The sequence below is a fragment of the Dromaius novaehollandiae genome, chromosome 11, assembly GCF_036370855.1.
Source record: "Dromaius novaehollandiae isolate bDroNov1 chromosome 11, bDroNov1.hap1, whole genome shotgun sequence".
Lineage (NCBI taxonomy): Eukaryota > Metazoa > Chordata > Aves > Casuariiformes > Dromaiidae > Dromaius > Dromaius novaehollandiae.
The window spans coordinates 20,384,939-20,411,166 of record NC_088108.1 but is presented as its reverse complement, the minus strand read 5'-3'; the positions used below and the strand labels follow the sequence as shown (position 1 = coordinate 20,411,166).

General features: G+C 63.1%; 3 protein-coding genes across 5 annotated transcripts; 2 read left to right on the top strand and 1 right to left on the bottom strand.

Annotated features, from left to right (window-relative positions):
• Positions 1-5,307: 5,307 nt before the first annotated feature.
• Positions 5,308-9,245, bottom strand: ARL13A (ADP ribosylation factor like GTPase 13A). The gene is made up of 7 exons (XM_064517942.1): positions 8,814-9,245; positions 8,387-8,636; positions 7,981-8,086; positions 7,617-7,901; positions 7,321-7,516; positions 6,895-6,996; positions 5,308-6,612 (listed from the first exon to the last, which is right to left on the bottom strand). Exons 1-7 carry the CDS (start codon positions 8,827-8,829, stop codon positions 6,536-6,538), a joined length of 1,032 nt encoding a protein of 343 aa, XP_064374012.1. The 5' UTR covers positions 8,830-9,245; the 3' UTR covers positions 5,308-6,535.
• Positions 9,246-11,296: 2,051 nt separating this feature from the next.
• On the top strand, positions 11,297-20,082 carry XKRX (XK related X-linked). Of its 3 annotated transcripts, none has more exons than XM_064518306.1 (4): positions 11,297-11,487; positions 15,287-15,623; positions 17,064-17,323; positions 18,509-20,082. In XM_064518306.1, the coding sequence occupies exons 2-4, from the start codon at positions 15,334-15,336 to the stop codon at positions 19,252-19,254; spliced, it is 1,296 nt and encodes a 431-aa protein (XP_064374376.1). In that variant the 5' UTR covers positions 11,297-11,487; positions 15,287-15,333; the 3' UTR covers positions 19,255-20,082. The 3 variants fall into 3 exon arrangements, with proteins under 3 accessions (XP_064374376.1, XP_064374375.1, XP_025966904.2); XM_064518305.1 differs by lacking the exon at positions 11,297-11,487 and adding an exon at positions 13,532-14,055; XM_026111119.2 differs by lacking the exon at positions 11,297-11,487 and having other exon boundaries at positions 15,209-15,623.
• On the top strand, positions 19,796-26,136 carry NOX1 (NADPH oxidase 1). Its single transcript, XM_026111118.2, has 13 exons — positions 19,796-19,860; positions 21,171-21,266; positions 21,840-21,950; positions 22,428-22,512; positions 22,652-22,794; positions 22,875-23,056; positions 23,388-23,520; positions 23,700-23,792; positions 23,985-24,220; positions 24,301-24,463; positions 24,665-24,811; positions 25,060-25,184; positions 25,511-26,136. Exons 1-13 carry the CDS (start codon positions 19,816-19,818, stop codon positions 25,635-25,637), a joined length of 1,686 nt encoding a protein of 561 aa, XP_025966903.2. The 5' UTR covers positions 19,796-19,815; the 3' UTR covers positions 25,638-26,136.
• Positions 26,137-26,228: the final 92 nt, after the last annotated feature.

The window sequence follows — 26,228 nt, the reverse complement described above, 5'->3', positions numbered from 1 at the left end:
CGGGGATAGTGTTTGCTGTTGCCCAGGGAAATGCAGAGAGCCTAGCAAGAGAAAAAATCCAGCTTCCCCATTAGCCCTCGACAGGTGCTAATGGTCACTACTATTTTTACATTCAGTCTTGCCACGTTCTTTGCTTCTTCTGCCATCGTGTGGCCGGTTAAAGGATGAATGTTGTCTTTGGAACAATGTGCAGTTGGCTCATAATGTGTTACAGCAGTGTTTTATAGTATCCGGCAGTATATGAAGCCAATGGAGATGTTTTAACTTACTCCTCTTCGAGATCCCCCCCACCCCACGATGAGTACTACAGGTTTATTTTTAGCGTTGTGATGGCTGGAAGCAGATCTCGTTAATCTGGCTATCTGGATTTATAGCTAGTTTACTGCAAGGGCATCGCCCTCGGTCGATTGGCTGCTCGTGGCGTTACCGCCGGCATTCGGCACGGTGGTTGGGGCCGAGCACGGAGCACAGGCTGCCACAGCAGCCGCCAGCTTCCGAAGCAGCTCTCCCTTCCAAGAGCCGTCCCAGGGCCATCTCCGTCCAGGAGGGACCGAGCTCGTCCCCCATGCCGTGCTGCAGCCCCGGCTCCCGCAGGGGTCTGGCGTTGCCTACGGGAACGCTGCTATGTGCCGAGGGAGGCGCTCACGATGCGGTTTTTCTCCCCTTTTCTTGAATGGGGCAGGTCCTTGGCTCGTTCTGCGATAAGTGTTGGTTTCACAAGAAATGAGGACATTTTTGCCAGCAGATACCAAGGCAAATGCCCTGTCTGTTCACACAAGAGATTTTCAAGCCCACTTTGCTGCGATCTGCAAACCAGCCGGCCTGGGGCTGCCAGGGGGGCACGGGACGAGGCGCTCGCTTTCCGATAGCGGCCGAAGCTGTGCCCGCACCGTATCCTCTTTACAGTCTCTGATATTTGCAGGCATTTCTCATTTCCCCTCCCTGAGGCAGAGTGTAGGCTTCATCCTGCCCTAGTGCTCAGCTGCCTGGAAAAAGCAGGTCTCCGCCAGGTCTGCTCCAGCCCGCGGAGTCCCTGGGAGCTTTGCATGGCGTCAAAAAAGGAAAAGCCTGCGTAGCTGAGGGTGTGCCTTGCAACCTGGGGGCACAGACCTGCCAACCCCCGCCAAAACAACCCAAAAGACACCCCACGCCACCACCCACAGCCCCAAGACCTACACAAACCCACCCCAGACCCCTTCCGTGCAGCTGGGCCCCACGGAGAAGATGGGTTGTGAAGTGTAATCCTGAGCCCAGCTTGGGGAGCAATGCACAGAGATCTGGCCCATAGGTCAGGGATTTGTGCTGGAGCCTTGCTAAACCCAGCTGTGCTGAGATCCAAATGTAGTTTAATAAGGTGAAAGTTCTCCTGCAGACAAGGCCTGAGCTCTGATTGCCGCAGAAGACTTGCAAATGAAAACTTTTGCTTAATAAATTGGCTCTTGATCCCCTATTCAACACTACATTGAAGGAAAATCCCCTCTAATTAAGACACTGATAGTCTTTCTCAAGAGGCCTTTTCCTCTTACAGTCTAAAATAGCCTATTCAAATATGCAGTGACTTACAAAGCGATAATTTATAGAAGAGACAGAGACTATCAATTTAGTTATGAGATTTCCCCCTTTTCAAAATCGAGCTTTTTATAAGAGGAAAAAAAAAAAAACTAGGGAGTATATTTGATATATGATGTGACAAATCTCTCCATACCTCAAACTCCAGCACATTCCTTTGTGCCTTGAAACAAATACATCCATTAAATAAATTTGACTGTATCTGTTCTCCGTCTGCCAGGGCTAATGTCTCCAACAAGGCTCATTAGAAAGGGAAAGTTTCCATATTTTCTAAATTTGCAGTCCTTGTTATGTGCTCTTTCCCTGCAAAGTCTTAATAGCCTCTTTCATAACAATCAAGAGAAGCTTGGGGAGTTATTCTCACCTAATTAAGTCAGTTTCTTCTAACAATTTTGTGCAATATATGAGAGTAAACAGTTTAGCTCTCATTTTTAATGTAATGCAGCAGACAATCTAGAACTATTAAAAAAAATTGAAAGAAACGCTGTACAGTTATTCATTATTCAGTGCATGCGGATCTCCTCCAAGCGGAGAGACCGTCGGAGCCTGCAAAGCAGCGTGCTGGCTGCGCTCGCCGGCCGGCGGGGCGCTCCCGCTCCGCGGGACTGGTTGAACAGCAGCCCAACATTACGTGCTGGCATTGCTCATCTCGGTATGTTGAATGATCTCATGGAAATAGGCCCTGCCACAATGTGCTTGTCCAGAAGGAGGAGAAGACAAAGAAGCTTTTCCCAATGCTTCCGTATTTTGACTGGGCTGGAAAGTGCCAAAACAGTGTGTTGGCACCCAGCCCAAATGACAGCTCAGAGGGCAGGAACTCAAAGTGTGAGAAAGTCTGTCTAACAAGCAACTTCTGAAGAGCTAAAAACTTCCGCTTAGGGCCTTTATCAACATGCTGCATCCATTCCTACGTTTGAATCCACCAACCTTGCTCAGATATATCTGTAGAGGGACACACACACACGCTGTAGTTGGCTCTCAGCATCTGTGTTCTGACTGTTTTCTCAGCATAACCTGAGAAAAAAAGGACACATCGTCACTGTGGGTTTTAGCACACTCACGGCACCTTTAGCCATATTCAAAGGGATCTCAAAGCCAACTCAGAGGAGCAGGGCCAGCACTACCAGGGAGTAGGAAAATACTACTACAGCCACCCCGGGACAAGAATTTTTGATCAATTTTTTTTCACCTTCAGTCCAAAACAGGGAGAGGATAAGCGCAAGCAGAAGGGCGGCAGAGCACGCTGCGTCTGCCCTCACCACATGCTTCTCCTGGCTTTCCTGTGGCGGGAGCAGGCGGGCTTTGGGTTCAGCACAGGTCCCACCAGCTGCAGAAGATGCCTGGCAGGGAGGGCCGCGTGCTCCGTCCCACGGCGCAGCATGGCACGTGGGGCACCCGTGAGTCACTGCCAACCCGCCCTGACCTGCGGAGAGGAGCCCGGACATTTGCATTGCAAAACACCCCTCCGTTCCTGCTGCCTGTGCTGGAGTTCATCACCTTTGCAGCATTGAACTGGTGTCCAAAACACAGTGCTGTCCTTTCCGGGAGGCTCTCTTGGAAACCATTACATGGCTGGTTCTTCTGCAGATCTCTGGATGTGAAAGCTGGAAGTGACAGCAAGACCACCCTCTCCACGTGCTCTTCTGTTCACACACCCCTTGGAACGACCCACATAGAGGAAAAAATATGCAATCAAACTCGTATTTCTAAACCACTACTGTGGACGTGCAGCAGGAGAGATACCTGTGCATCATGACACTAGGTAGCCCTGGGAGGACCACCTGCCCTGTCCACATTTGTGGGGCAAATATTGGGGCTCTCTGAGATCGTGCTGCTGTCCCCGTCTTCATCCTGGCTTGCAGGAGAGCCCCAAGCCTCCTCAAAGGGAGCTGTGGAGATGGCAGGGGAAACTGTGGTGGCAGGGTGAGGAGAGGACACGCTCCGGTGTGTGGCGTGGGGCCAGCGCGGTGGGTCCTGAGACCACCACAGGGTGTAACTAATGAAGCCACAGCCCAGGCTGAGGAGGAGTGAGAGCACCATAAAAACACTCCTGGAAGCAAACGCCAGATTTTGCCTGACCCCCTGAGATGACTCCTATGTAAGTGTGAAAAAGAGGGAAATGCCAGATAATATAAGGAAAATATCTAAGTGCAAAGTATAGTTATATCCAGCTGGCTCCAGTAACTGCAGTTATGTCCAGCTGGCTCCAGTCTTCCCTGCAGAAAGTGTTATTAATTCCATTTACTTTCTGTATCAATAGATACAGCTTTAGCCACAAGAGGGGCCACCACTGGTCAGTTGTTTTTCCAGTGCTTCATGCTTCTCAGCACATTTTGGGCTCCACTCACCAGCACTTTCCAACAAACCAAGGTTTTGTGGAAAGACATCAGTCACCACCACCTCATTTTTTGGGAGGCCTACTCACAGCAAGCAGAAGTGCTGGGCTTCAGGCGTGTCCTCAGTGCGCCAGGAACCACACGGAGACGCCAGACCGGCGCGGGCAGAGTCGTGCCTCTCCCCGATGCAGCGGGCAGCAGCGCCGAGGTCCACACCTCCAACAAAGCCCTTCCCTTGCTGTTTAGTTGACTGCAGGCAGTAAAAATTTAGAAGTGCCCATAAAGGCAGAGGTCTCTTCTCATCTGAGACCCCTATTTACGTCATGTGGATATTTAATCCCCGGATCCGTTCTGTTTATCTGTCCAGCTGAGGCTTACAGCAGGACATCCCTGCATCGATTGCAACCTTCCCTGAACTGGGAGAGGCACCACAAGCATTCAGCCCTTGGGCAGACACCTTCCTCTTGAAGCAGCTGCTTTCTGCACCATACAGGAACACCACCCTCTTACCTGGTGGCACCATCAACTAATATAATTTGCTTTATCTGGTAGGTCATTGGTCAAAGTGGTCTTCAAGATCATACATTTCTGAGATGTTCAGGACTTTGCGGTAGACCATTTTTTAACATAAAGGGCTTTGAAAAAGTAAAAGCCATATCCTCAAATGGCATAAATCAGGATTGTGTCCTGGTTTGTAGTAGAGATAACTCTCTGCAGCCACTGAAACACTGGAGTAAAGGGTTTTGATTTTGAAATACATTTGAACTGACTATCGTCACTGCTCACTCGAGATCATTATGTTATGAAAAGGTGTAAGTATTGTATGTAAAACAGGTTTCTTACAGTTGGCATAGAAAGTCTCATTCAGCTGCCCAGTAAAGCCAGCCTTGCCTGTTTTGCTCTCAGTTTTTTTCCTCCGGCTAACTTCTCTGGCTTTATGTATTACACACGGCACTATGAGCGGACTTTATCTGAAAAAACCCTGCAAGCCTATCTTCACGTAGGAAAAACAAACAAACGGGAGACAAACCATGTCTACTGCATGTGTTTTTCCTAGCAATTCTGTAGGAACCTGGCCACCGAAGGGCCTGCTGGAGCACAGTCCCCGGCTGCGCTGCCGGGGCTGCAGAGGCAGTACAAGCTGTGTGTTTGTTCCTTCTGCTCAACCCGCAGCACATCCACGCGGGGAGGAGCAGCAATCGCAAGGAGCACCAGAGGGAGCTGGCTCCTGGCCTGGATGCGCCGAGCGGCTCCAAACTTGCCCCATTCCCGCTGCAGGCTGAGGCGGCACGGACACGACCTCCCTGCCCCTGCCCTCACCGCCACGCTGGTGGGCACGCGAGAAGAGACCAGTAGAGGGGATAATCCCAGTATAAGATATATAAAATAATATGTCCCAGTATTATTTTGTTGATCTTGTTATTTATAATGGCTCGCTACAGTCGGTGGCTGGTACAGCTGACAGTTAGACAAAACTTTGCAGCAGGCTAGCAAGACAGAGCAGTAGGAGTTTCTCTCCCCCATCTTTTAGCCAGACTCAGGGAAGGGAGTCTGGCTCCCCAAAGTCCCCCAAAGTCCTCAGAGGCCCGGGAAGGCCTTGCCTGGCAGTCAGTAGCCAGGGAGGACACGTGTCACGTATGGGCTGTGGTGCGATGCAGACGCCGGCTCTGTCTCCCCTCTCAGACCCGACCCGAGGCCAGGTAGCTGTGCTGGGCTGCAGGGTGCCAGGCTGTCAGCCACGCTGGGGGATGGCGCGTTAGCTGTAAAGTCACAGCTGTCTCTCCTGGGGGGCAGCAGTACCCTCTGGGGAGGAGCCTCCAGCAGCCTCCACCACCAGTTGCCTCCAATTCAACCGAGAAGGAAAAAAAAAAAAAAGAAGAAAAAAGAAAAAAAAGTCTGCCTGGCAAATCTCCATTGGTGATGTACCAGGACATGCAGACATCGCCGTCCTCCACTGTGCGCGAAGACTCCTGACATGGCCTCAGCGGATGCGGTCGAGGGCTGAGCGAAGCTCTTCCAGACGTCAGCAGCAGCTTCCTGCCCAGCCTCGTTAGGAGGAAAAATACTCACCTTGCAGCACCCAGGGACTGAACGAGCAGCCAGGGAAGCCCTGGCCCTGTGAAGTCAGCCCTGCTTGGCCATGCCTCGGTCCAGGCCAGGTTGTACCACTTTTGCCCTGGGATGTTTGCTCTGATCTTCCTCTCTCCTGCAGCCTTGGCCGGGTTCAGACCAAGGCTTATGGAGAACATATGGAGAACATTAACGTGGGGTGGGAGAAGTGGCCGGCTGCTGTTTCTTGTTCAGAAGAGTTTGCAGCCAGGCTGTTGGAGGAGCTTTTTATAAAGGGTTTCTTTGGCTCACTCCTGCAAATCCCCAATTTTGATGTCATGCAGAGGACGCTGCTGGCGTTCGTGCTTCAGGACCCATCTCCCAGGATGGCCAGCCCTGGGCGAGCACCCCCAAGCCCTGCACCAGCAGCGGGTCCCCCCACCGCTGCGACACAGGCTGGGATCTCCCCAGGACCTGGGAGCTCTGGGACCGCCCGCCCCGAGGGACCGGCAGCACGGGTGGCAGAGACCCTGTGCCCCAGCGGCGTGCCCCAAGGCGGGCAGCACATGCCGGGGCCCCGCTCAGGGGGCGATGGCCGTCGGCTGCTTCCTCTGCTCCTGCCTCATCTTCAGAGCCAGCATCGCCCGTCGGTACAGGTCTGCAGGGGGAAGGGAAGCGATGGGATGCCCCAGTGCTGCAGCCACGCTCCTACCCCACGGGGCCAAGCCAGGCAGCGTACGCTGATCGAGGGGCGCAAGGACGCGTCCCACCTCCCCAGCCACCAGCCCTCATCTGCCCCCGGCACAGCATCTGCCCCGAGCACCCCACGTCAAGCGTGCACCGGGTGCCGCTACCAGCGCGGCTGCGGGCTCCGGAGAGGCTCGCGCCCCACTGCAGGCCCCCAGACGCCCTTTTCAGGGAAACCCATCCCAGGAAATACCGAAGGTGCTCGAGACAGCCTCGCGCTGCTGCTCCAGCGCAGACTCCTGCGACTTGATTTTATTCTGGATTTTCTTCTTCTTTTTCTTTTTCACACCCTGCCCTGGAGGAGGAGAAGCAAAGGTCAGGCGTCGCGCGTGGGCAAGGACACGTTCCTCACCGCAGCAGCCGGGAGGACGGGCGCTCACGGGGCGCTCCGTCCCGCCTGTGCATCAGCCCCCGCCGCGACGGTCGAAGCCGCCTCCGCTCTCGCCAGGCTCCGCGACTCCCCGCTCGGGCCTTCAGCCGACCTGCAAGCACAGCCGGGGCAACGGCACCCGCGGGGGCTGTGGGTCCACATGCTGCACCACCGCAGCCACAGGGAGCCGAGCCAGCCGGCCCCAAACCGCCCCGGGCAGAGCAGGGCCGGCCCCCGCGCCCTCCTCACCTGCTGGCGGGGCGGCCGTGGCGGCGGGCACCGGCTCCTCCTGCCCAACCCTGTTGGTGGGCAGCAGCCCAGCGCCGGCTCTGCCGTCGCCCCCTCCTCCGGGGCCCTCCTCGGCGGGGCTGGGGGCCGGCCCCGAGCCCTTCTTCCTCGCCTTCGCCCTCCTCTTCCTCTTCCCAGCGCCCTTGGCGCTCTCCTCCTGTGGGCGGGAGACGGGGCTTCGCCCTGCGGGTGGCACCGGCCGAGGCCGCCCCAGCCCGGCGGTGGGGATGGGGGTGGCCGGGGGGCAGCGCCGCTACCTGGGCAGGGGGGCTGCGGGCGCCCTCCCGCGGGGCTGGCGGCTCCGTGGAGGGGCAGGGGCGGGCGGCGGGGGCCGGCGGCGGCCGCCGTGCAGGCCGCGGCCCAGCGGGGGGACCCCGTGCGGCCGGGCCGGGGGCGAGCCGGGGCGCCGCGGGGCTGGGCTGCCCGAGGCGGGCGCTCAGCGCCTCGTAGTCGGCGGCGACGGCCCGCAGCAGCCAGCGCAGCCCCAGCAAGGTGCTGCGGCTGCAGCCCCGCTGCAGGCCCACGGCGGCCGCGCACGGCTCCTGCGGGGCGGAGGGGGCCGGCGTCAGGGCGGGAGGCCTGCGGGGCGCCCCGCGGCCGCCGCCGGCCCCCCGCACTCACGACGCGGCACGGCGACTTGCTGGCGTTCACCAGCCGCTCCAGGCAGAGGCCCTCGATGAGCTCGCAGGGCAGCAGCGCAGCCGCCTCGTCCTGCTTGTTGGCCAGCCTGGGGGGGGGCGGGTGGTCAGATGCGGTGCCCGTGGGGCTGCCCACCCTCCTCCCCCCACCACCGTCCCTCCACCGAGCAGGCCGGGCTTGGGAGCAGAGCCGGGGGAAAGGGCTGATGAGCAAAAAAATCCCCCCCAATGCCTACTTTTTGCTCATTTTTTGCTCATTTTTCGCTTCTGCAATAGCCCTCTGGGTGCTGCCTCCCCAAAACATCCCAGCCGTGCTCCCCAAGTGTCCACACCTCCCTCAGCAAGGTCCCCACCAGCACCCCTCGCCCCACCAGCGCGCTGGGCCTTACAGCAAGAGGGGCTTCCCGGAGACGTTGGGGTGGCTCAGGACGCGGGCCAAGGCCCTCCTGGCCTCCTCCAGGCGCCCGGGGTCGCTGGCGTCCAGGACGAAGAGCAGCCCGTGGGCAGTGCCGTAGTGGCTGCGCCAGGCGCCGCGGAAGCGCTGCGCCCCGGGCAGGTCCACCAGCGTCACCTCAAAGCGGTCCACCCGCAGGTGGGTCTGGCTGGGCTTCGCCTCGGGCAGCACCTCGCCGGCCAGCACTGCGGGCGGTGAGACGGTGGAGACCTGGGCGCGAGGCCATCCGCACGGCCGGGGCCCTGCTCCGGTTTAACGGAGCGCCCTGAGCACGGCCAGCTCGCGGGAGGCTCGCCCCTGCCCGGGTCTGCAGAAGACCACAAAGCCACCGCCTCCAGCCACGGCTGGCCGCTGCTCCTCACCTCGCTGGAGGTCCATGACCAGGGTGGTTTTGCCCGCATTGTCCAGGCCCACGACAAGGAGGGTCACCTTCCTGGGGAAGCAGAAGGGCTGGTAAGCCTGCAGCCCGGGGAGTGGCGGCGGAGCCGTCGGCGTGATTCCTGGGGCAGTGATTTCTCCCAGGTCGTATGGGGCTTAGCCATGCACAGGCCAAGAAGATTGTTCCTTATCAGTTAAGGAGCGCTCTTAACGCTGTCGCATGTTAGTGGATTATGGCTCTACACAGAGCGAGATCACAAGGAAGTTTTCCAAGTTTCTGCCTGGACCCACGGGGTTTTCCTGCTGCTGAACTGCCCTATTTGGTCTCCAGCAACATGCTCCGCCTGAGCGACACACGTATCATTTTCCTTTTGGTTTACAAGTCAGCAGTGCTGGTCGTTCTGTTTTCAGTGCCTTTTTTTCCCCTTAGACATATATACACAGGTCTGGGTGTGCAGCACAGCTCCACCTTTGATATCACCGTCACGTGCTGCTGTTGCAAGGGGAGGACGGTCGGCTCCCGTACCGCCTGCTCCACACCCAGCAGTGCCTGCCCTGTGGGTATGGCACGCTCCTGCAGAGTGCTCTCACGAGAAAATTAACGGTGGTCTCTCAACGCAGGCCAGCACTCCAGGTGTTTCAGGCTTTCCCCTCGGCTTTCCCAGGGAGCTAGCTGGAGACGGGAAGGCACCGGGCTTCTCCCTGTTCCTGGGGACGTACACTCCATGCGCTGCCCATGCTGGGCACGTGGTCCCCGGCACGGCCAGGGAGGGACCCGCGGCCATCCCTGTGGCGGCCGGGCTGCAGCGCTCCTCCTGCACGGCTAATCCCCGGCAGGGCCCAGCTGAGATGCTGGATTGCTGCCCCGGCCCAGGACGGGGCCTTTCTGCCCCCTCCGTCCCCAGGGCAGCAGGGGACAAAGCTCCTCCCGGGGAGGAGGCCACTCGGTCCCCCGTCCCCGTCCCGATGCCGTGGCGTACCTGACGGGCTCCTGCGCGGCCTGCAGCCAGGACCAGCAGTGGGAGAAGAGGTGGAACATGCCCCGCGCCGGCTGGCCACGGCCTCTCCCCGGCCCTGCGGGATGAGCAGGCTGGTGCAGCCCCGCTCGCGGCTGCTCCCCGCGGCAGGGAGGGACCCCAGGCACGGCCCCCCAGCCGGACCCTCCTGCCGCCCAGCGCCTGCTCACGTTGCCTCCGTTGCGCAGCAGCTGCTTAGCTCTAATCTGGATTTATGCTATTCCCTGCAGCCTCCGTAATCCCGCTGGGGCCGGGCCCTGGGGAGCGAGTGCCGTGGGCTGGACACCGCGCCAGCCGGCCGGGGACAGCACCACGTTACCCACCGGGCTGCACAGCCGCCCTCGCTGGCTTGAATGGCTTGCGGAGGGGACATCACAGCCCGCGTGGGCTTGCCAGCTAAATTAGTGTCTGCTGTAGCAAACGGCTCCCCCGGCTGCCGGCCGGCTCTAATCCCCCGCTGCAGCTCCAGTGCTGCGGGATCTGCAGGGGCCCGTTCCCGCGCAGGGCTCCCCTCGCTGCCCCGCACCCGGGGGGGCCCTGCTGGGGGTGGACATAGCATCCTCCAGCGGCTCCCCAAGGCCAGACTGGCCTCGCTGAAGGGGGCCGCGACCGGAGGAGTCAGCGCCCAGCGGTCGGCACAGCAACGTGCCCAGCCGAGAGCGCAGCTCGGTGCACTGCGGGGCTGGGGATGACGCCACACTCCGGCTGCACCACCCCCCCCCCCACAGCACCCCCCTTGCCGGGAGACAAGGCCTTCACCCCAGGGCACGTCCCTGCTCCCGGCGTGCTGCAGTTAATGATTAACGAAGGGAGCTTCCGCACCCATGCCGCAGCCGGGTGCAACAGGCTGCAATATTTGGGGTGGGTGTTCGCTGCAAGCCCCACGGGTTTGACCACTGGAGCAGTGCCCGCACCCCCGGCTGCTCTGGTCCGGCCCGAGGAGAGGCATCGCGGCCGTGCCCAGGGCACTGTGGCCGTGCCGAGCACGTCTGCAGCAAGTGCTGGAGATGCTCCCTTGGGGCTGCCAGCGGGCAGCCCCCTCCCCAGCGCACTCCTGGCCTCCTCCTGCACAGAAGCGACCCGGGATTGTCCCAACCCCTTTTCCTGGGCCGGGGAGGCCATGCTGCCCTGCCCCCAAGGCCGCCAGCCGCTCCGGCCGCTCCTCTCCGGCGCAGGCTCAGGGCCACGGCTGGGCTGTGCAAACAAGCACCACGCCAGGGCCGCCGGGCTGCAAAGCCTTCTGCAGAATGAGCCCTTGTGTTGCCGCAACGGCATGCCGGAGCCGCAGCGTCCCTGTCCGCCTGGAAAACCGCCCCGGCCCCGGGCGAGAGTGGCACCCGGCTCTCGCAGAGCGGCAGCAGGCCCAGCCCTGAGTGACGGGCGTCCTGCCCCCGGCCCGGCCTCGGCGCGCGGCTGCTGAGGCTCCGGTTACGCGGCGCGGCGGCTGGCTGTGTGCCCGGGAACGCGCGCCCCGCCGCCTGGGGTTGCAGAGGGAGCTGCCGGGCTCGGGCGCGCTCTGCCCCGGGCTCCCGCTCGGCCGGCGGCCCCGGGGACGCCCACGGGGAGCCCCACGGCCCCACGGCCACCGCCGGGCTCGCGCCGCGCCGGAGCCGGCCCGGGTTTCCTTGGTGACTGTTGCCAGGTGAGAAACTGCGAGGCAGGATTTATTAGCTCGGCGGCTCACGGGAGATGTTCCTCGTCAGGGCTGTTCCCGAACTCTGCCCCCGGCCCGTCGGGCTGGGTCCCGCGGCGCCGCCGGCGAGGCAGGGCTCGGCGCCCGGGGCTGCACGAGGCAGCGCGTTCCCGCAGGCCGGGGGCTGAGGGCGGGCGCCGGGGAGCACGGAGCGGCGCGGCCGCACGCAGCCCGCAGCCCGCCCCGCCGGCCTCCCCCGACGTGGTGAGTGGGGCCGAGCGGCGCGGGGCCGGGGGGCCGTGGCGGGCAAGCGGGGAGGCCCGCGGGGAGAGGCCCAGGCGGCACTGGTTGGGGCCGCTGCGGGAGCCGCTGGGACGGGCATCGGGGGCGGCCCGGGGAGCGCCGGTGGAGACCTTCGCTGGCCGCCGCGGCCCGCTCGGGAGCCACTGGGCTCCCGGGAGGAGGAGGAGGAGCGGGGCCGGCAGCCGGGAGAGCGCGCATGGCGTGCGCACGGCACGTGGCCCCCCTGCCGCCGGGCAGCCCTTCTGCCTCAGTTTTGGGTGAAGGATGCAGCTTTTCTGGCCGGCTCCGCGCTGCTGCAGTGACAGAGGAAGCGGGCAGACGTTCACCTTAGCACAGCGAAGCGGCGCCACGTGACGCGCCCAGCCGTTCGCACCGTGCGCATCGGCGGAATCGCTGCCCGGGCCCCGGCGGCGAGCGCCCGCGCGCTCCTTCCCAGGCCAAACACACCGGCACTGCCGGCGGGGCTGCGGCGTGCGCCCCGCTCCGTGCCCCGCACCCGGCACCGGCAGCGCAGCGAAGGCAGCTGCAACTCCTGCCGCCTGGTTTAGTGTTACAGCCGCACCTGCTGCCCCCACGGGAACTGCAGCCAGAAAGGCCACGACTTCAAAACGCACACATACTACAGCGAGCTATAACCCCCCCCCGAGCAGGCGCCTCCTTTCCTCCCGGGTTCCCCCGCAGGGATCTAGCCGCAGCACGAGCGCAGGGAAGGGAGCGGCAGAAGGAGCCGTGTGAACATGCAAAGCGAACGGAAAGAATGCTTCTCCCGATCAGAAGCTTTTCCACAGACTGATGGGCAGGAAAAAAAAAGAGAGTTATTTAGAGTGAAATGCAAAATCCAAACAGCTTAAGCCATGAAGCACAGTGATTTGCAAAGCTATCTCCAGAGTAAGCAGAAAGTTTCTGGCTCCTGAATTCCTCCGGACGCCTGCACTGCCGGCTCTGCTGCTCAGGGAGCAGGGCCGCAGACCGGGCGAGCGGCCGCTTTCCAGGGCCGGGCTCTTTAAGGGCTGCCGCGCGGGGCCGGCTGCCGTTTCCAAGCGCTTTTCTCCTCTCCTTTTACAGGCGCCAAGCCGCCGCGCAGGCAGCGTTCAAACCAGAGCTGCCTATTTTCGGAGTCGGAGCTAGCGAGGGAGGTTGCTCCTGCCCCTATATTTAGCCCCGGCCGTCCCACGCCAACGCCCTCGCTGCGTCCCGCGGACACCCGAGGGCTGGAGAAGCCGTGCGGCAGATCCCGTGTTTCCCGCACAGCCGTGATGCCGCATTCCCACACTTGCAGCGTGGGAACGCTAAACCACCGAGCCTGGGATTAGGAAAGTGAGGAAGGCCAGGTGCTCTCCCGGCTGGGGCAGCCCTTTCTGAGGCGAGAGACGGGCGATGCGCGGGCAGGACCCTGGTGGCAAGGCGCTGCTGCGTGCCAAGCGCAGCGCTGCAGCCATGCAAGGAAAACAGCGTGTTCTCCTTCACCCTGGCTCTCCCATCCGGACCAGCTCCTCAGAGTGAGGTCTGCGAGATGCACGAGCTTCTAGGTGCTGCTATAACACAATAAATAACCTGTGATCCATCGGAAAGCCCCCGCGGGGGCCGCCGTGCAGCCGCACTGCGGCTGAGCCGGGTCTGCAGGCCGAGTCGCGGGACTGCAACCCCCAGGTGACACGGGGGATGCAGCAGGGCCTAATCCCTTCCTGGGAGCATCCGGGGCCGCCACGCTTTTGCGGTCTGCTGCTAGGGGTAGGTAGGGGTGCAGGTAGGGGTGACTCACGGCGTGAACCAGGGCACACCGCTCCACCTTGCCGCGCTGTGGCCAGAAAGTGGGATGAGAACTGGTTTGGGGAGGCGCCGCGAGGTATCATCCATCCATCCTGGAATTCTTGTCTTCTTAAACAATTGCACTTAAAATATTTCATCATGGAAGAGGGGAAGACAAAATTAACTGCGCGTTGACTCTGAGCCCGGGAATTGCTCAGTTGAGGCTTGGTGGCCTGCCAGCCTCCCGGGGGCTGCTTTTAATTTGTGCAAATGGGAATTGCATCAACGGCATGAATTGCAGGTTGCTCCTGCTGCTAATGGAGAGGTGTGGGCGCAGTTGGCCGTGCCGCGCGCCGTGCCGTCACCGGCTGCGCACCGGGATGTGCTGAGCTGGGGGAAGCTGCCGCCCGTGCCCCTCGCGCTCTGCCCCGCCGGGCTGTCCCAAACCCTCTGGGAAACACGGGTCTGTCGCAGCAGAGCAGAGGCATCGCCTGGCTCCCTTCCCCTGCGCTCAGGCCGGCGCTGGTGAGCTCATGGCTGAAGCAGCATTTTTGCTTGGGGAAAAGGCGCCGAGCGGAGCTGGGGCGCCCGGAGGGGCGGGAGCGGGCGCTGCAGTGGCCCCCGCCGCGGCGCCGAGGCCTCGGGCAGGTTCGCGCCCTGATAAGCGGCGCTGCTGCAGCAGCCGGTTCCGGGGCGCTTCCTTCCGCCGGGCGCAGGGCGCAGGGCGCAGGGCGCAGGCCCCGGCGCGGGGGGCGACAACGGGCGTGGGAAGCACTGCTGCAGGCAGCTGCCGAAAGCTGCGAGCCCCGGGGTGGGGGCACGGTGGGCACCTCACTGCTGCCCCCGGGGACCCCAGTGTCCTGCCCCCCTCCCCGGGTCCCCCCGTGCTGCACAGCCCAGCATGCCGGGACCTGCCAGGGCAGGGAGGGGTGTGTTTGGGGGTGGTGCGAGGGGCCACCCCAGCAGCGAGGGGTGCGCAGGGTGCAGCGTGGGGGGCAGGGCATGGGGGAGGGGGGCCCACGGTGGGGGGGGCCCAGCCACAGCAGGGGGTGTCCTGAGCAGATTGGGGGGGTCTCCAGCACGGTGAGGGGTGTCCTGGGGTTGGGAGGTCCTGCTGTGGGGGGTCCTGTGCTGGAGGGTCCCGGGTTGGGGTGGGGGCCTGGGGCAGGGGGAGGGTGCTCCAAAACCTGGCAGAAGCCTTGAGGCAGAGGGTCCCGGACCCAGAGGGGGGGTCGCAAGGTGGAGGGGGGAGGTCCCAAACCTGGCAGCGGCCCCCAGGGTGGAGGAGGATCCCAGACTCAGAGGGGGGGGTCCCGAACCTGGCAGTGGCCCCTGGGACAGAGGGTCCCGGACCCAGATGGGGGAGCCGGGGCGGGGGGGTGGGTGGTCCCCGACCTGGCAGTGGCCCCCGGGGTGGAGGGTCCCGGACCCAGAAGGGGTCCCAGACGGTGGGGGGGGGGTCCCGGACGGGGGCTCGCGGGGCGGAGGGAGGTCCCGGCCCGGCGGGGGGGGTCCGGTCGGGAAGGGGCTACGGGCGCGGCGCTGCGCCCCGGCCGCCCCATCCCTCCCCCCCGGCGGGGCGGGCCCCGGTGCGCCGTCGGCTCGGCCCGCCCCCGCCGGGCTCGGCGCGGCGGCGGCGGCGGCGGCGGGGGGCCGGGCGGGGCCGGGCGGCGGCGGCCCGTCGGGGCGGCCGCGCGGCGGGGGCGCTCCGCTCCGCTCCGCTCCGCCCCGCAGCGCGGCTCTCCTCTCGCTGCAGCCCGGGATGGCGCCGCGGCGGGGCTGAGCGGGCCGGGCCGGGCCGCGATGGACGGCCAGAGCGGGGGCTGCCCGCCCGCCGCCCCGTCGCGGCCGAAGCCGCCGCTGAGCATCGTCTTCTCGACGGCGCTGTTCTGCGGGGAGGGCGCGGCGGCCGCGGCGCTCTGCTTCTCCTACGGCCACTCCGACGACCGCTTCTGGCTGGCGCTCACCGTCTTCTTCGTGCTCTGCCCCTCCGTGCTGGTGCAGCTCACCCTCATCTTCGTGCACCGCGACCTCAGCCGCGACCGCCCCCTCGTCCTGCTCATGCACCTGCTCCAGCTCGGGCCGCTCATCAGGTGAGCGCGTCTCGGCCCGGGGGTGCGGGGACCCCCGGCTCGGCCCGGCCAGGGGGTGCGGGGACCTCCGGCTCCGCTCGGGGGCTGCGGGGGGCCCGGGAGCTCCAGGGCAGTGCAGGGAACAGGGAGTCTGTGGCCGCCCCCCCCGCCCCCGGGCGCCTGGGGGTCGGTGGAGACCCGTCCCCGCAGCAGCCCAGCTGTTCCCAAAACAGCTCCCGCTGCCTCCCCGCCCCTCTGCTCCCCCGGGCTCTGCGGAGACGGTCCCCACCGGTCGCTCCCGCTCCCCGTCCCTCAGCAGCCCTCCCCGGGCTCACCCTGCCCCGAGAGGTGCTGTGGCCTTGCCGGCAGGGACAGCTGCCCTCGCCCGCCCTGTCCCCCCCCGGCTGCACTGGTGCCCCAGCCGCAGGACGCGGCTCCCCGAGGCCCCGTTGCGGCCGCGCCGTGGGCAGGTGCTTCCCGCGGGGCTGCTGGTGGTTGGCGCTTCCCTTTCCTTGGGTTGTGTCGCCCTGGCAGCGCAGGTGCAGATCTCTGCTGGGGAGCTTTGAGGGCGACCGTGAGCCGGGTCCTGCCATTGGCAGAAGGTCCCTGGGGCCAGGGCCAGGGGCAGTTTTGGGGCAGGGAGGGGAAGATCCTGTGTGGGGACCCGGCCGGGGAGAGTAGGCTGAGGGCTGGATGCTGCACGAGCCAGGGAGATGCCGCCTCGCTCCCGGAGCACCTCCCTGGGATCCGAGGGCCCCCAGGCATCCTTGGCTCGGCTGGCTCCTCTCGGCGCGGCGGCCTGCAGCCAGCACCCGCCATGACATGGGGAGCCCCGGCCGCCGCTGTGCTTCCTCCATCACCGGAAACGAGTGCAGATGGCAGGGCCACACGTCACCGCGTCCCCCGCCAGGCCCTCCCTGCCCGCAGCCCGGCGCGTAACGGGTGGTGCGTGAAGCGCAGCACTGCGAGGGGCAGTGTGCCAGCGGAGCAGGAGACGTCCTGAGTGGCTCGGGGGCTGCTCTGGTCACATCCTCTGGCTGAAATAGAGCCCAGACCAGTGAGACGTTCTGGCAAGGCGTCGTGAGGTGGCTTGGGTTGTCCTTGAAAGCAGCCCTTGGGATGAAATCAGTTTCCCGTTAGAGTTTGCAATAAAGCGTGAGCGCTGGCCGCTCGGGTGGAGAACCCGTCCAAAAACCTCATTCCATTTGGGCCTGAGACAGAGCGGCTTCTGTTGTCCCAATGGCTGCTCATGAATCATTATCTGCTGTTGGTCCTAGAGCCAACTAATTTTCCAGCAGAAGCCAAGGCTGTCAAAGATGAGCTCCCATCTGCTAATCGCTTCTGATATGCGCATAAGTGATCTCGGCGGGCTGTGAGGGCTGTGCCGATCGGTGAGGGGAGGGGAGGGTGCGAGACTGCCGGCCGCGGTGGCCCCGCGGCTGATGGGGGTCCATGCCGCAGGTGCGTGGAGGCCCTGGTGGTGTACTGCTGGTCGGGGAAGGAGGAGGAGCCGTACGTCACCATCACGCGCAAGAGGCGGCTGCGGAGGGGCTATGAGGTGGAGATGGAGCAGGAGGTGGGCCACTCGGCTCGCCGGCTGGCCACCCACCGCAACGCCTTCAAGCGCATGGCCGTCATCCAGGCCTTCCTGGGCTCCACGCCGCAGCTCACGCTGCAGCTCTACATCAGCGTCCTCGAGAAGTACGTCCCCCTTGCCCGAGGTAAGCACAGGGCTGCTACTGGGGTTTTCAGGCTACCTAAGGACTTCTAGCTTCCCTTGTAAATCCTTCCATCTGAGCTATTTCTGCACCTTCCTATTAGCTGGAGCTCCCAAACCCAACGCCCCTGCTCTCCCGGTTACTCATGACACAAGGAAGCCCGCTGGCCTCCATCGCCCCGCTCGCTGGGGCTGTTTATGAGCTCTGGTGCTTGGTGTGGCTGAGCAAACTGGTAACTCCGGCCTTGATGCGCAAACAAACCTTGCATGTGGGAGTGCTCTTGCAGCTTTTTGATTTTAGTCCCTGATGAAGGACCTGTCCTAGCTGACCCTCGCTGCCCTGCAGTCCTGGAAGCCCAAACGTTCGGTAGCGCACAGACTCCAGGCAGAAAGCAGGCTAGAAACCAAGATAAACCCTACGGCAGACGAGGAGAAAGCGTGGGTTCATATGAGCAGCCAGCTGCGCTGGGGACCCTCTGCTCCTGGCACAGTCCCCCAGGCCTTGTAATCGCGGACATTGTACCCACTAGATGGTGAAAGTGCTACAGATGCATGAAGGGCCCTAGAAACTCCATTTCCAGCATTCCCTGAATTCCCCGGCATGGACACTGCCCAGCGCAGGTATGAGGTTTCCTCCAAGGTCTCCCTTGTGAGCCCTGGGCTAGGGACAGGCTAGGGCGAAGCTGGAGCTCTCGGGAAGCCGCTCTCCTTCCTGGGAGCCTTTCCCAGGCGCCGTGGCTGCGCGGCACTGCAGACTGCTGGCCTGGGCTGAGCTGTCTGGCCCCTTCCGCTCCGCACCGAGGACCTTGCTCTGTGCTGGCAGGAGGTGAATGTGGATGCGGACGCGCGAGAGCCCTTGAAACCCTCCCCTTGGCTAAACACAAGTGCGCACTGACATTTCCTAGAAATAAACTGTGCTTTGCAGCCCCTAGGGCTATGGTGGCTCTTGAGGTGTCCACAGGCATCTCCAGGGCTGAGATGTGGGGCTTGGGCTAAGGGGACAGCTCTTGGCCCCGGGCGGGGGGCAGAGGGATGCAGGCGCGCATAGGCCTTGCAGCACAAGCCGTGCCCGCTCGCCCTGCAGCAGCGGGTCCTGCACGGACCATGTCACGCTGTGGGGGTCGGTGTCTGCTTCAAACGTAGGTATGAACCCCCACGGCCTGATTCCCCGCTCTCCCTCCTCCTGCAGCCATCCTCATGGGGATCTGCCTGGTGTCGGTCACCTACGGGGCGCTTGTATGCAACGTCCTGGCCATCCAGATCAAGTACGACGACTACAAGGTGCAGCTGCGGCCGCTGGCCTTTGTCTGCATCGTGCTGTGGCGCAGCCTGGAGATCTCCACCCGCGTGGCCGTCCTTGTGCTCTTCGGCACAGTCTTCAAGCACTGGGTCATCCCCATCGCCCTGGCCAACCTGCTGGTGGTCTTCTTCCTGCCCTGGGTGCAGTTCTGGCGCAGCGGCACGCGACTGCCCGACAACATCGAGAAGAACTTCAGCCGGGTGGGCACGGTGGTGGTGCTCTGCGCCTTCACCCTCCTCTACGCCGGCATCAACATGTTCTGCTGGTCCGCCGTGCAGCTCAAGCTGGCCGACCGGGACCTCATCGACAAGTCGCAGAACTGGGGCCGCCTGGCCGTGTACTACGTTGCCAGGCTGGCGGAGAACACGGCCCTCGTCGTCCTCTGGTACTTCTTCAAGACGGACGTCTACGAGAACATCTGCACCCCGATCCTCGTGGTGCAGCTGCTGCTCGGCTACTGCCTGGGCATCTACTTCATGCTGCTCTTCTTCCAGTACCTGCACCCCTGCCGCCAGCTCTTCCACCACAACGTCGCTGACTTCCTGCACTGTGTCTGCTGCCGGCGGAGCGCGCCGGGCCGGCCGCTGCCCCTCGAGGCTCCCTGCGAGCCCGGGGTGAGGCACAGCATCGTGTGAGCCCCGCCGGGCAGCAGCCGCCCCAGGCACCCCGGCTGGGCCGCTCTTCCCACCGGGACGCGGGCCCACGCAGGGACGGCGCTGGGCTCCCGCGGCCCCGCTCGGCGCCTCCTGCGTCTTTGCCGCGAGAGGGAGGGCGGCGGGGCAGCGGGGAGGCTCCCGTTGCAGGGCAGGGCGCGCGGCTGCCTCGCTCCCCTCGCCTCCTGCCACCAGGAAGTTTCCGCCTGAAAAACGCCCCTTTTGTACCAAACTGCTGCGAAGAAGAAAAAAAAGAAAATAGGGGAAACCCAGCCGCCTGGGGTGACCAGGTCCCGAAGCGTCTCACCCCTGCAGGGCTGGAGATCCCTGCCCTGCCCGCGGCGGCAGGAGGAAATCAGCTTTGCTGGAGGCGCGGGAAGCTGGGAGGGCTGCGGGTGCCAGGGAGCAGTCCCTGCCCTCCCGGTGCGGCACTTCCTCCAAGGCCTCCGGGGAAAGCCCCGGCGGGCGGCGGGGCTGCCGCGTCCATAAAAGCGGCGGGCGGGCAGGTGGCGTGGCGGGGAGGAGCGCGGCGCTGCCGGCAGCATGGGCAGCTGGCTGGTGAACCACGGGTTTTCGGCCGCCGTGATCGTAAGTGCCGCGGGCTGCACGGCGGGGCTGCGGGCAGGGGTTTGGCCTTCTGGGACCTGCCGGAGGGGTTTAAGGAGGGGCAGAAGTCTGGCCGGGACTTAAGGACAGTCTCCGCTTCGATGTGGAGACTCTCGGGGACGGATCCAGGCTCTGAGCTTTGCGAGATCCCCTGCCTGGGGCTTGCTGCAGGGAGGAATAAAAATCTGTGCTGCTTAACCCAAATCCCGACCTCGCGTGGAAGAGGGGAGCTGGGGAAGTGGTGGGGTTCGGCCCCGTGTTAAGGAAACCTGGATTAAAAGAAAATGGCGTGGGGGTCTGTCTTCAGGCTGCTGGGTGAAACCTGCAGCCGTTACTCATTTCTCGGCTGCCCGTTGCCACCCGGCGCACGTGCCCGGAGGTCCCCGCGCCACGCCGGCGAGGCTGGCGCATCCCTCCCGCAGGAGCGCACGAGCGTCCCACGGCAGCCCTCGCTGGGCTGAAGAGCCCGTAGCCGATGTCGAAATCCTGCTGTGCCGCGCTGCAGCTGTGCGAGAGCAGCGGGGTCTGTGCGGCCGCTCGCCGCACGAGGGGCCGGGGTGCCGGCAGCGCACGGGCCACCGCGGCCCCTGCAGGTGCTTGGGGAAACAAGGGCCTGCAGAAAACTTATTGGCGGTTATTTTTGTTTTTCAAATGGCATTTAATGTTTTTAGAACTCAACCTCAGGCAGACTGGCTTTAAATGCTCTGCAAAAAATTACATGTTTGAAATGGGACACTGTGCTGCTGCAGACCAGTATGGAAGTGGGGGTCTGTTTCCGAGCCCTCCCCGGGCTCAGCCGTGCTCATAAGGAAGCAGAGAGCCACGGCAGCGCTACCTGGCAGCTGGGGGAAAGCGAAGCAGCAGGGCTGGGAAAGCCAAGGCCCTGCGAAATTTCCTCCTCCCAGACATTTCCCCATCACCAGCTCTGCTCAGCCTCTCGCTATCTCTGCCTGGGGACCCTCCTTCGAGCAATAACTTACCTGTCGCGGCAGATATTTTCGCTATCTTCCTTTCCTCATTCTTTCTGTGCGGATGATGCTCGGTTGATGATGATACAGTTATTTTGCAAGACTCCCACGCCTGTTCCCACCTTTGGCCCCAAGTCCCATCTGTGCCACCGTGGCTCTTACCGTAAGGAAGCAGGAGGAGCCATGCTGTCCTGATGCCCTCCGGTGTCCCCCGCAGTGCAGGATGAGGCCGGGCTGGGCTTGGCTGCAGGGGCCGTGGGCCAGCTCGGGGCTGGGATCCCTTATGGGGCAGCGCTTGCAAAGGCCTCGGCTTTCCCTCCGCAGGCCGCCTGGCTGGGCATCAATGTCTTCCTCTTCACGTACTATTTTCTGTTCTTCGACCGCGACGAGCGGTACTTCTACACCAGGGAGATCCTCGGGGTAAGGCGCAGCATCTCGCCCACCCAGCCCTGTCCTGCCCCGGCACAGCATTGCTCCATCTCAGACCCGTTCCAGTACAGTTTTGCTCCACCCCAGTCCCATCCCAGCACAGCGTTGCTCCACCCCAGTCCCATCCCAGCACAGCGTTGCTCCGTCCCAGTACAGCGTTGCTCCAGCCCAGTCCCGTCCCAGCATAGCATCACTCCACTCCAGTCCCTATCCCAGCACAGCATTACTCCAGCCCAGTCCCCATCCCAGCACAGCATCGCTCTGTCCCAGTCCCACCCCAGTCCCAGCCCAGTATCCCTCTGTCCCACTCTTGCACCCAGTCCCCACTCTTGCACCCAGTCCCAGTCCAGCATCCTGCAGTCCCAGCCCATGGCCCAGCTCCAACCAAGCCTCACTTGGTTCCCACCCCAGTGCTGGCCCCAGTCCCAGCCTGGCCCAGCCCCCCATTGCCCAGTGCTGGGGCAGCGCTGTGGGGCAGCGTGGGGGGCAGGCAGAGGTATCCCTGTGAACTGCCGTGGCACGGTGCAGCCGCGCTCACCTGCTCCTCTGCTCCGCTTTCTGCAGTCCGCCTTGGCGTGGGCCCGGGCATCCGCCAAGTGCCTGAACTTCAACAGCATGTTGATCCTGCTGCCCGTGTGCCGCAACCTGCTCTCCTTCCTGCGGGGGACCTGCTCCGTGAGTGCCAGCACCGGCAGCGCGGGCAGCGCAGTGCGGCAGCATAGCAGCGTGGGCAGCACCGGCAGCGTGGGCAGCACGGGCAGCACAGCATGGCAGCGTAGCAGTGTGGGCAGTGTGGGCAGCACGGGCAGCACAGTGCTGCAGTATAGCAGTGTGGGCAGCGTGGCAGCATAGTGTGGGCAGCATGGGCAGCACAGGCAGCACAGCACAGCGGCATAGCAGTGTGGGCAGTGCAGGAAGCAGCATAGCAGTGTGGGCAGTGCGGGCAGCATAGGCAGCGCAGCACAGCACAGCAGCATGTGCAGTGTGGGCAGCTGTGCAGTGTGGGCAGTGCAGGCAATGCAGCACAGCAGCATGCGCAGTGTGGGCAGCACGGCAGCACAGGCAGTGCAGCAGCACGGCAGCGCGGGCAGTGCAGGCAGCCCCACTGTGCCACGCTGCCGGCCACCTCTCACCCTCACCCCCTCCGTGCAGTGCTGCAGGCGCACACTGAGGAAGCAGCTCGACCACAACCTCACCTTCCACAAGCTGGTGGCCTACATGCTGGCCCTGTTCACAGGTACGCGGCCCCCTCTGGCCCCCCCGGCCGGGCTGGGCACCCTCTGCTCTGCTCTGCACTGCGCTGAGCTGGGGCCGGGCTGGGGGGTGCAGAGTCATCTCCCCCGGGCCAGGCGCCGTGACGGTCTCTGTCCCCCCAGCCGTGCACACCATCGCCCACCTCTTCAACCTGGAGCGCTACAACCGCAGCCAGCAAGCCACCGACGGCAGCCTCGCCGCCGTCGTCTCCAAGCTGCACCTGCAGGGCAGCAAGTGGCTGAACCCCATCCACTCCAACAGCACGGTGAGCGCCGGCTGCGGCCGCCAGCCCCGCGCCGCATGTCCCGCGCCCCTGCCTCACCCCCTGCCTCTCCCTTCCTGCAGACCCCCGAGTACGTGGCCTTCACCACCATCCCAGGGCTGACGGGGGTCATCATCACGCTGGCGCTCATCCTCATGGTCACGTCCTCCACCGAGTTCATCCGCAGGAACTACTTCGAGGTCTTCTGGTACACTCACCACCTCTTCATCATCTACTTCGCCGGCCTCGTCATCCACGGCATCGCGTAAGGCTCCTCCAGCGCCCACCCCGGGGCCCGTGGGAGCCGGCGGGGCAGCTCCAGCAGCACCCACCGCCCCCAGGACGGGACAGGCACAAAGCCGCTGCGCCAGCCTGTCTCGGGGCGGGCAGACCAGCACGGCCAATGCTGTAAACACCAGTTCAGGAGGCTCGGGGTGGCCGTATCTTCCCTGGGAGGGTGGTGTAGACCTGGACGGGCTGTGGGATCTCCACTACCAGGGATTTGCACCCTCTGCTAGCCCAGCCCCTCACCAGCCCTATCCTGCCTCGCTCCCCGTGGCCTGGAAGCCCTCTGCTCACCCCTCGCCCCTCTGCAGCGGCCTGGTGCGCGGGCAGACGGAGGAGAGCATGGAGGAGGCGCACCCCCGGCACTGCGCGAAGTACCTCACGGACAAGGACTGCGGGCACCACTGCTGCAAAGAGCCCGAGTTCGGGAGCATCCCCGCAGAGGTAGGGCCAGCAGCAGGCCGTGCCTGGGGGCACACACGGACCCCATGCTCGGGGCCAGGGGGAGGAGAAACTTCTCCCTGGCACGGTCCCCTTAGCGGGAGCGCTTAGCCCGGCATGCTCCAGCCTCCTCACCTCCCTTCCTGGCATCTCCAGTCCTTTGCTCTCCTCTTTCCCCTCAGTCGTGGAAGTGGGTTCTGGCCCCGGTCCTCCTCTACATCTTTGAGCGGATCCTTCGGGTCTGGCGTGCGCGGCAGAAGGTGGTTGTTACCAAGGTAGGTGATGCTGGAGCCTGCACCATCGGCCAGCTCCGTCCTTTGCAGCAACAGCAGTGGAAGAGAGAAGATGTCGCTGCAGCTCCATGCTGGGTGGCTGCAGGGAAGCAGGCAGGGGCTGCTGTGAAAACCCCTCGCCCCGGCAGGGATGGGGCCAGGTTGGGTGCTGAGGGCCAGGTCTTGCCCTCCCAGGTGGTCATGCACCCCTCCAGAGTGCTGGAGCTGCAGATGCAGAAGAAGGGCTTCCACATGGAGGTGGGGCAGTACATCTTTGTCAACTGCCCCACTGTCTCCCTCCTGGAGTGGCACCCCTTCACCCTCACCTCAGCGCCTGAAGAGGACTTCTTCTCCATCCACATCCGGGCAGCTGGGGACTGGACGGAGAGTGTCATTGACACCTTCCAGCAGCAGAAGCCAGAGATGCCCAGGTAGGCTGGGGAGCCCTCGACGGGACCATCCCGGGGATTTGGGGAAACTGTACCTTTTACCCAGACCCTGTCTTGGCCAGGATTGAGGTGGATGGCCCTTTCGGCACCGCCAGTGAAGACGTGTTCCAGTATGAGGTGGCCATGCTGATTGGAGCGGGCATCGGGGTCACCCCCTTTGCCTCCATCCTGAAGTCCATCTGGTACAAGTTCCAGCAGGCTGACCAGGCCCTCAAGACCAAGAAGGTAACAGGTGCCCCATGGGGCCAGCTGGCCCTACGGCCACCCCTGTGCTGCAGCAGGTGCAGTGGCCACTGTCCCCAGGCCATAGGTTTCTCCATGCTCAGAGGCACTTACCTTCTTGATCCTGGGCGTTGCATCCTTCCACCAACCCTGCTCTGCTCTGCCTGGAGTAATGTCTCTTTCCCCCATGTGATTGCATCCCAGATCTACTTCTACTGGCTCTGCCGGGACACAGGGGCCTTTGCTTGGTTCAACGACCTGCTTGCCTCGCTGGAACAGAAGATGGCCGAGTCTGGCAAGGCAGACTTTCTCACCTACCGGCTCTTCCTCACCGGCTGGGACACCAGCATTGTGAGTCAGCCGCAGATGGGCGCGAGAGCAAGGGGGGACATGGCATAACTGAATCGGGGACTGAGATGGGGAGGAGACACAGGAAGAGCACATTAATGGCTCGCAGAGATATTAAGTGTAGGAATGGGCTTTGCCTCTCTCAGGCCTTTGGTGGGCAGCAGAGATGGAAACTCCATAATGATGAGGGACTTTAATTAAGGTGGGCTCGGTGGTGGTGAGCAAGGCCCTTACTCTCCCCATTCTCCCAGGCCAACCATGCAGCGCTCAACTTTGACACTGCTACAGACACGGTGACCGGCCTGAGGCACAAAACCATCTTTGGGCGGCCCATGTGGAACACTGAGTTTGCGGCGGTGGCCACTGCCCACCCCAGGTGAGAGCTGGGATGCAGAAGCGCAGGGTGCCGGAGCTGGGACATCCCCCTTCCTTCACAGAGCTGTACACCCCCCGGCCGTGTCTGCCAACCGTCACTGTAGAGGTGCACAAGCACAGACTTGGGAGAGGATGTGCACCTTCCCTGCAGATCGTGGGTTTAAATCAGTTTTTCCCTGAGCGGTGGACAAACCCCTTGGCTGCACACATTCATCCGCTCTCCCTGCAGGCTGCAGCAACGGCAGCCAGTGCACCAGAGCAGAGGACCCCGCAGCAAGGGAGCACACCTCCTCCTCTCTAGAGCTAACAGCACCTCACTGTTTGCAGGTCAGTGGTTGGTGTGTTCCTGTGTGGGCCGGAGGCCTTAGCAAAGAGCTTGCAGAAGTCTTGTCACCAGCACTCCAGCCTGGACCCCAGGAAGGTCCAATTCTACTTCAACAAGGAAAACTTCTAAGCGGGATCCATGCTGTGACCATGGCTTGCAGAGGACAACCAGCCAGTCTTTGCATCCCCTTTCAGACTGAGTCAGCCTGGCCAGGGCTAAGCACCAGCTGAAGAGCACTTCATCAAACCCAGGCAAGACATAGCAAGGCATTCCCTCTCCATGAGAAACCATAGGTTCAAACACTGCTGCCTTCTTAACCCAGTCTACAAAGAGTTCTTGTGAGGGGAAGGGGCCCAGAGCTCAGCACAGTCCTCCGTGAACAGAATCGGGGCAAGCGTCATGATGCTGCATTATTGGAGCAGTACGAAGGCTTGGATCAGCTTTAACCAGCTGGAGCGCTCAGCAGGGTGGGCAGAACTGCGGGACAGTGGGATGGGACGGGACGGGAGCTCGGCCTGCTGAGCGGTCACCAGGGGCCAAACACGCCCCTCGTTGTGTTTAAACAGTTCTTCGTGTAAAAGGGTAAGTTAAACTTGCTGCCCTTTGCAATAAAAGCCAAAGATGGTGACTGAGTCTAGGAAGGTACAAAGAGAGCCCATTGTTTGCCCCCTTTACGGGGCTGCAACAGCCAGGCTGGGTTCGCCATAAACCAGCCCTTGG

Bases quoted from the DNA above. Each gene is read 5' to 3' on its own strand.
- ARL13A (XM_064517942.1), bottom strand. The intron at 7,517-7,616 runs GTAGCGGCGCTG...TCCCGCCCACAG, and splicing joins CCCGCAGCCCCCCTGCCCAG to GAGGAGAGCGCCAAGGGCGC. The intron at 6,997-7,320 runs GTGAGGAGGGCG...CTCCTCCTCCAG, and splicing joins CACGGCCGCCCCGCCAGCAG to GGCAGGGTGTGAAAAAGAAA.
- XKRX (XM_064518306.1), top strand. From the start codon at position 15,334: ATGGACGGCCAGAGCGGGGGCTGCCCGCCCGCCGCCCCGTCGCGGCCG. The intron at 15,624-17,063 runs GTGAGCGCGTCT...TCCATGCCGCAG, and splicing joins CAGCTCGGGCCGCTCATCAG to GTGCGTGGAGGCCCTGGTGG. The intron at 17,324-18,508 runs GTAAGCACAGGG...CTCCTCCTGCAG, and splicing joins GTACGTCCCCCTTGCCCGAG to CCATCCTCATGGGGATCTGC.
- NOX1 (XM_026111118.2), top strand. From the start codon at position 19,816: ATGGGCAGCTGGCTGGTGAACCACGGGTTTTCGGCCGCCGTGATC. The intron at 24,812-25,059 runs GTGAGTCAGCCG...CCATTCTCCCAG, and splicing joins CCGGCTGGGACACCAGCATT to GCCAACCATGCAGCGCTCAA. The intron at 25,185-25,510 runs GTGAGAGCTGGG...CACTGTTTGCAG, and splicing joins GTGGCCACTGCCCACCCCAG to GTCAGTGGTTGGTGTGTTCC.